At 37.4% G+C, this 7,680-nt stretch overlaps 1 protein-coding gene across 2 annotated transcripts in view; it reads left to right on the top strand.

The window, feature by feature from the left end:
• The window catches only part of LOC113083112 (myeloid leukemia factor 2-like), an 8,689-nt gene extending 1,903 nt beyond the window's left edge, over positions 1–6,786 (top strand). The window contains exons 3-8 of one of the 2 annotated variants that reach the window (XM_026254374.1): positions 260–301; positions 3,013–3,066; positions 3,348–3,476; positions 5,701–5,860; positions 5,961–6,171; positions 6,277–6,786. In XM_026254374.1, coding sequence (XP_026110159.1) covers positions 260–301; positions 3,013–3,066; positions 3,348–3,476; positions 5,701–5,860; positions 5,961–6,171; position 6,277 — 597 coding nt within the window. In that variant the 3' untranslated portion in view covers positions 6,278–6,786. Of the gene's footprint in view, positions 1–259; positions 302–3,012; positions 3,067–3,347; positions 3,477–5,700; positions 5,861–5,960; positions 6,179–6,276 lie in introns of both variants that reach the window. The other variant, XM_026254373.1, reaches the window with a different exon arrangement.
• The last annotated feature ends 894 nt before the right edge of the window (positions 6,787–7,680 follow it).

The following is a 7,680-nucleotide window of genomic DNA, read 5'->3' as shown; positions in this document are numbered from 1 at the left end:
ATTTGTGTTACAAATTCACCTAAAAACAAATTCACCTAATTCTTGGATGCCCTGGGGGTAAGCAGATAAACATCAAGTTATCATTTTTGGGTGAACGTTCCCCTTAAGTGAAAATTCTGTTAATATGTTGACCTGTCAGTTTGATGCTGAATTGGTATCTCTGCAGTTAGTCTCAATTGTACTTGAACGTACGTATTTATGAATTATTTATTTTAGCCTTGTATTGAAGATTAAAGTTTTCATATTTTACCTTTTGTAGCCACAAGCTGGAGCCTTGTCCCCCTTTGGCATGATGGGAATGGTATGACCTTCTTCCTTGTTCACCCCTTTGCAGCAGTGTTTGCGCTACATGACCTCCTCAAGTTTGTGTAAATTCCACTGATCTATATAATGACTGGATTGCTCATTGCGTTCGAAGATATTTTTTTTAAGATATGTGTATGTAAATTAAATTTTTACTTCAGATGTTATCTGCAATGCTTATGGTCTTTTTGGGCAGGATAAGTGATATATTGAAATCGTGTAGGTGGGTGTGTCTGCTGCGCACTTGTGGACACCAGTAACTGAGCAAACACAAAATATATTTCTTTATGTACATAATCAGGAAATATTAAACAAGAAAATACATTTCGTTTTAGTTTTAGAAATTGATTCAAATATACTATGTATAATACAATACAAGCCTCTGTTACTATATTGCTGTATGTTGTATTGAAAATCGAAGCTCATCATGCATCATTTTGGAAATAAAGCTTAATGTCTTTAAGTCCGTACCATATGTAGTAGTCAGCATTATTTCTCTGAAGAAGTTATGATGTGTATATTTTTAATGTTTGAGCAACATCTATTTCAGATTCTTAAAGATCAAGCAAATTCTATGCCGTTTTACTAGCATTACCATTAGGAGTAAAATGTTGTGTATGTATGTTGAATTAATTATTAATTTAACCAACGTTTAAATCATCACCTGCAGGAATGCTGTTAACAAAATCAATTTTGAAACATTTGCAGTTAGCCTACTGTTTGAACAAAAACACTTTAACAAAATTACATAAACTGTGAATAACTAACTGTACAAGGCGATGTAAGGTATATGTGTATACAAACATAAATCTTTATTCAGATTTCAAAATGAGCACTTTGTCATTTGTAATGATGTTCATCTGAAGTACAGCCTTGGCCAGAAGTTTTGAGTGACACAAATATAAATTTTCACAAAATCTGCTGCTACAGTGTTTTTAGAACTTTTTGTCAGATGTTACTATGGTATACTGAAGTATAATTACAAGAATTTCATAAGTGTCAAAGGCTTTTATTGACAATTACAATAAGTTTATGCAAAGATAAACCGTGTTGCAGTGTTGACCCTTCTCTTTCAAATCCACTGCAACTCACCCTGGAACGCTGTCAATAAACTTCTGGGCCACATAGTGACTGATGGCAGCCCATTCTTGCATAATCAATGCTTGGACCTTGTCAGAAATTATGGATTTTTGTTTATCCTCTCGCCTCTTGAGGATTGACCACAAATTCTCAATGGTATTAAGGTCTGAGGAGTTTCCTGGCCATGGACCTAATATTACAATGTTTTGTTCCCCACGCCACATAGTTATCACTTTTACCTTATGGCACGGTTGCTCCATCATGCTGGAAAAGGCATTGTTCATCAACAAACTGTCCTTGGATGGTTGGGAAAGTTTTTGTACCATTCTTTATTCATGGCTGTGTTCTTAGGCAAAATTGTGAGTGAGCCCACTCCCTTGGATTTCAGTCTGTACCCAATGTTTTTCCTGGAGAGAAGTGGGTTCTTTGCTGCTCTTGACACAAGGCCATCCTCCAAAAGTCTTGGCCTCACTGTGTGCCGATGCATCACACCTGCCTGCTGCCATTCCTGAGCAAGCTCTGCATTGGTGGTGCCCCAATCCCACAGCTGAATCAACTTTAGGAGACGGTCCTGCCGCTTGCTGGACTTGCTGGTGCCTTGAACCCTTTTTCACAGCGATTGAACCTCTCCCCTCAAAGTTCTTGATGACTCTATAAATGATTGATTTTAGGTGCAATCTTACTAGCAACATTATCCTTACCTGTTAATCCCTTTTTGTGCAAAGCAGTGATAACTGCACCTTTCCTTGAACCATAGAGGTAAACATAGTTAACAGAGGAAGAACAATGATTTCAAGCAATTTAATGATTTTAAAGCTTCCCGTCTGTTATTCTATCTCTATCAGCATGACAGAGTGATATCTAGCCTTGTCCTCATAAACACTTTCACCTGTGTTAAAGAGCGAATCACTGACATGATGTCAGCTGGTCCTTTAGTGGCGAGGCTGAAATACAGTGGAAATGTTTTTGGGATTAAGTTAATTTTAATGACGAAGAGGGACTTTGCAATGAATTGCAATTCATCTGGTCAGTCTTCATAACATTCTGGAGTACATGCAAATTGCCATCACAAAAACTGAGGCAGCAGACTTTGTGAAAATTAATATTTGTGTCATTCTCAACTTTTGGCCATGGCTGTACGCTACTGTAATGTATATGAACGTAACTTTTGAATAAGCAGGGGAAATTCCACACTTTAAAACAAATAACCATTTACATAAGGACGTTTGCATTGTAAAAATGTACAGGGATACTTAAGATATAAAAACGCTGAATTGTGAGGTGATGTTTTCTCATTAAAATCATATGATTTCTTATTAATTCAATAGAATAAATGAAAATAGTAAGGAATACCAATATGGTGTCGTGGTGGCTTCACATATATGACATCATGAGCAAACCAGTTCTCGTTTATAGATCAGTAGTCAGATCTAATAATCATCACCAGGAGGATTTGAAAATGAACCCCAGAGCATCTTATGCTTTAATGGCAATAAAAATACCCTATCTGTACAAAGGATCCCATTTATTTGATAAGTGGCAGACATTGTGCAGTGTCATAATTTTTACATCAATGCATTTTGACAATTCAGTTTTTTTGTTGTTGTTTTTTTTCTCTCTCTCTCTCAGGGTGGAGGTTTCATGGACATGTTTAGCATGATGAGTGGGATGATGGAGAACATGGTGAGTTTCATGGTGGCCTAGCAGCCAGAAATCAAGATCATTGAAACATTGTTTGTACATAAGATCAAGACTTCCGTTTGTTAATGGTAAAGAGTGCATTATCATTTATAGCTTTTTAGCTAGAGTAAGTGCAAACTGTGACTTTCAAGTAGCTGCCTTGTTTATTTCACTTTAAAATAATCTTAATTAATTAATAATCTATAGTTTGACTACAATTGCATAAATTAAGTCAATTGATCTTAGATCACAATTTCATAACTTTCGTTTTCTTTACTTTGTAGGAACAAATTTCTGGTTCTCCAAACTGCCAGACCTTCTCCTCCTCCACAGTCATCTCATACTCCTCCATAGACACAGGCGCACCTAAAGTCTATCAGCAGACCAGTGAATTTCGCACTGCCCCTGGGGGTGTAAGAGACACACAGACACACAACCCGATTTAAAAAATATGCTTTTTCAGTCCCCAAAACGCAGTTGTCATGTATATGAACAGGCAAAACCATAGACATTAAAAAATGATGGATGATGCATCTCCTGTTCTTTCCACTATAGCCAAAGCATCTCAGTATGGCCGCTGCCATCTTGAGTAAATGACGTCATTTGGAGCCAGAGTCTGCACAGTATTGTCTTGAGGTCAAACTCCCGCAGGCCCAATCAACCACAACGACACACACCGTTTTTATAGCTTCAAATGACTTGCTAAAATCAAACTTTTCACAAAAACGAACAATTTAACTTATATCAGCATTATGATAAATACCGTTAATGACCAAAATCAAATTTTGGAAAATTGTATTGTAAGTGTAATTTATTTTTTACATTTTGACTCAAGTACCATTTGTTTACATGGAGAGGGCGGGGCTTATGACCTGTACTGCAGCCAGCCATCTGGGGGAATTCAAAGAGCCCACAGCTTCAGTTTTCAGGATGCGTGTGGCACACCTGGGGGCAAAACCATAGACTGTATAAAAACATGGACGTAGTGTCCCTGACGTCACCCGTAGTTTTCTGAAGAGCGTTTTTGAAACTCAAAGTGGGCGGTGTTGGCTGTAGCCATCTTGGCAGCGCACGTCACTCCTGGATGTAAATAAAAAAAAATTCTGCTGTAAAGTTGGGCATTTTAACATGGGGAGTCTATGGGACTGACTCCCTTTAAGAGCCAGCTTCTAGCGGCCAGTCGATGAATTGCATGTTTGTTTCATGAGAGCTACTGGAAGGTCAAAATGCATAAAAAGTTTCCCGTTTTTGGCTGAAAACATAGTTGTGTAAACTGCCCCTGATTCTTGAACCCTAGTTTTGAATATCTGGCACAAAAATTTATATATGGCCAATTATAATGTAACTCTCCATTGTTTGATCATTATTTGCTAAATTAATCCTGCTAGTTAGAAAATGTTGAATGAAAAATTAACTGTACCAGACAAACATGGGCATATGTTGGTATTGGCTGGACATGTTTTCACTGATTGAACTTGTTTAATTTGGTGTTTGCCAGGTCATCAGTCGGTGTGTCAAAATGCGTAATTTTTTTATAAATGTATCATATTCAGAAATAGTTATATCTTTAACATTTTGATGCAATTTGGTTCTGGTAATAGTACATGAAGTTAAATATTATAAAAATAACTTGATTGAGAACTCTGATTCTTGAGTCTTATTAGCCAGTTCTTTTTTATTATTATTTAATGAAGAACACGTAGAAAGACTAGTGATGTCCAATTCTGAAGCAAATGGCTGTTACAAGCCTGTTCTTTTTTTTATTTCTGAATTTCCTGACTCTTATAATGTGGTTTTATTAACAAAGTTTGGGAGGAGCACGATCAGATAATCATCCATTTTTGCACAGGTGCATCTCGTTTAGCTAATCATCTTAACTAGCACACAAGCATATATATATCCAGTCTTCCTACCTCCTGTCACACGACAGTTTTTCGGCATCCCTCCTCCACCCCAACTCCTCACTTCTAATCTATTTATCCCAAATTAAGGATAGGGGGGAGTTATTTGGGTTCGGGCTATGCTCCGGGCCCGGACCCCTCCCCCGGGGCAGTGCGCCAAAATATGCCTATTATTCGCCTTCAGATTAGATGTAAGGGTGAACTCGTGAAACACTCTTTTAACGTAAATACAAACAGTTTCTTAACTAATCTGACCCTCTGAACCGCAAGTCAATAATTTTGTCATGTCAGACTCCTTGAACAAAGATTTGGTACTGTATTAAGTGCTACTTAAAGCTTGTGAGACTTAAATCTGTCATTAAGTAATTTCCAATTGGTTGTTCAAATGACAGTGTTTAGTCACAGATACACATGAGCTTTATTATTAAAATAAGAAATGTATTAATATTTATTGCAATGGTCCCAGCATTTGGCAAAATAAATATTTAATTGTCCAGATATTTATTCCTCGAATTGGAATTCATAATGGAACAAATGAGGAACTATGAGGGAATTCTTAAGAGTAATCAGAATCATTAAATTACTTAAGACTAACAGTGATAGACTAATTCAACTGGATTGCCAATGCTTTGTTACCAAGAGATTTTTTTCATTGAAATACCACACATCAAAGTGTAAAAACTGTTGAATCACCCCTAATTCATTTAAAAATTTCTGTATGTGTCTTTTTGTTTAGATCAGAGAGACACGTCAAACGATGAGGGACAGTCAGAGTGGGCTGGAGCGAATGGCTATCGGGCATCACATTGGTGAAAGAGGTCACGTGATGGAACGCTCAAGGAACCGTCTCACAGGAGACCGTGAAGAGAGACAAGACTTCTTCAACCTGGAAGAGAGTTAGTTCAATCCCTCTTTGCCTTTTTCCCCTGCTTACATTTTGTCCCTGATTTTGGGAAGTAATTCTCCTATTCACTGTTGTAAAAATCACTCTTTCAGGTGAGGCAGCTGCCTTTGATGAAGAGTGGAGGAGAGAGGTGGGCCGGTACCGCCCCCCTAATGCCCGTAGTTTAGATTATGGGCGTGAGCGGAGTGCAGGGGTAGGACAGCAGCTGGCCCTGACAGCGCCTCCGAGCTCCTCCTCCTCTCCCTCGCCTCACCACGAGTCACCACGCCACCATCCTCCTCACTCCCGCCCACGCTATGACTGGTGAGAGGTATGAATCTCGCATGGCCTGAATGAAACTTCTCTTTTTGAAATTTGGGTTTGTAGACTCAAAAATATTTATTTTTGACATTCTGCATCTGTTTACAGATGGAGTTATGTAGCTGATGCTGTGAAGAGAGAAGGGAGGGATAGAGAAGAAAATTATAACAGATGGGTCAAATGTTTGATAGATCTGAACTGTCTCAATATTTGTAGTCAGCTCCTTACAGGGATGTGTGATGGCATGAGGTATCATAACACAGGCTGCTGTTTTAGACTGCATTTCTGTTGTGTGGATTTTGGCCTGGCCTGTGTACTTCATACCACATTACGACTCCCAAAGCATACACACCAGCATTCATCACAATTCAGACAGCTCTTCAACCTTGTGATATATACATACACTCAGACATCTTTGTATTTAAATGAATTCTCATGCTTCCAATATTTCAGTATCCAAATATTTAATGATACAGTACACGTATATACACATTCACACACACATTCACTGTAAAGTCTGTGTATGTTTGTGTTGACACTAGGGTATCTGTGGGTTAAACTGTACAATGCTGACTAATTAAACATATTAACTAATAAAAAAAAGACCTTGTTACATCATTGGCTGTACTGTGTTACATCTATCCCTCAATAGTCAGCAATATGCTTAGTGAGCCAACTGTTGCCCCCCCCCCCCCCCCCCCAGTCAGTGAGATAAAGAAAAATAAATTTTGTTCAGCTAAGTTGCAAACTGATGTGTTATAAATTGCAGTAAAGACATATCTAATGTTACTAAAGCTTCTTTTGAACACCTTGTTCAGCATCCTGAAAAAAATATGTATCATGGTTTCCACAAACACATTAAGCAGCACAACTGTTTTCCACATCTTGATTTGTAAAAGAACATGTGTTTAAAACATAAACATAAATTAAAATTACACATTTTAAAATATGAAACTAGAAAACATTTTAAATTGTAATAGTACTTTATAGGTTTGCTATTACATATGTATATTTCATATATTTATATAGTAATTAATAAATAAATAAATGCTGATTTATTGAATTATTGGTATTTTACTGAAATGTTTCTGATTTACACTAGCCACAAGTGTGGCATGGTCGTGGTAATGGGCAACTCCTTGAAGGCTTCCTGTAGTATAACACTGACGGATTGGTACATACTTAGGGCAACACACAAAATACATCTGTGATGCACACTGGGAAAATCAAACAGATGTCAGGCTTTCTGAAGGGATAAGGTGGTGTAGTTTTTTCATGACAGATCTTAAGAGATATATAGCCCAATGAGGATTCCGGCCAGTGTTTCATAAATACTTTTCCAGAACTACAGGTTTTAACTTTAGGTTATTTCTTTGTTCTTGTCTTTCCACAATTTACTACTTGTGTGTTCCCTGTTTAAGAAAAACTAAAGTCCATCTTTAATCAATGTTATTAAACAGCATTACATTTTATAAACTGCATAGGCTACTTGACTAATTAATAGGTTATACA

Source organism: Carassius auratus, unplaced genomic scaffold, assembly GCF_003368295.1.
Source record: "Carassius auratus strain Wakin unplaced genomic scaffold, ASM336829v1 scaf_tig00037285, whole genome shotgun sequence".
Taxonomy (NCBI): domain Eukaryota; kingdom Metazoa; phylum Chordata; class Actinopteri; order Cypriniformes; family Cyprinidae; genus Carassius; species Carassius auratus.
This window is presented reverse-complemented; position numbering and strand designations above follow the sequence as displayed.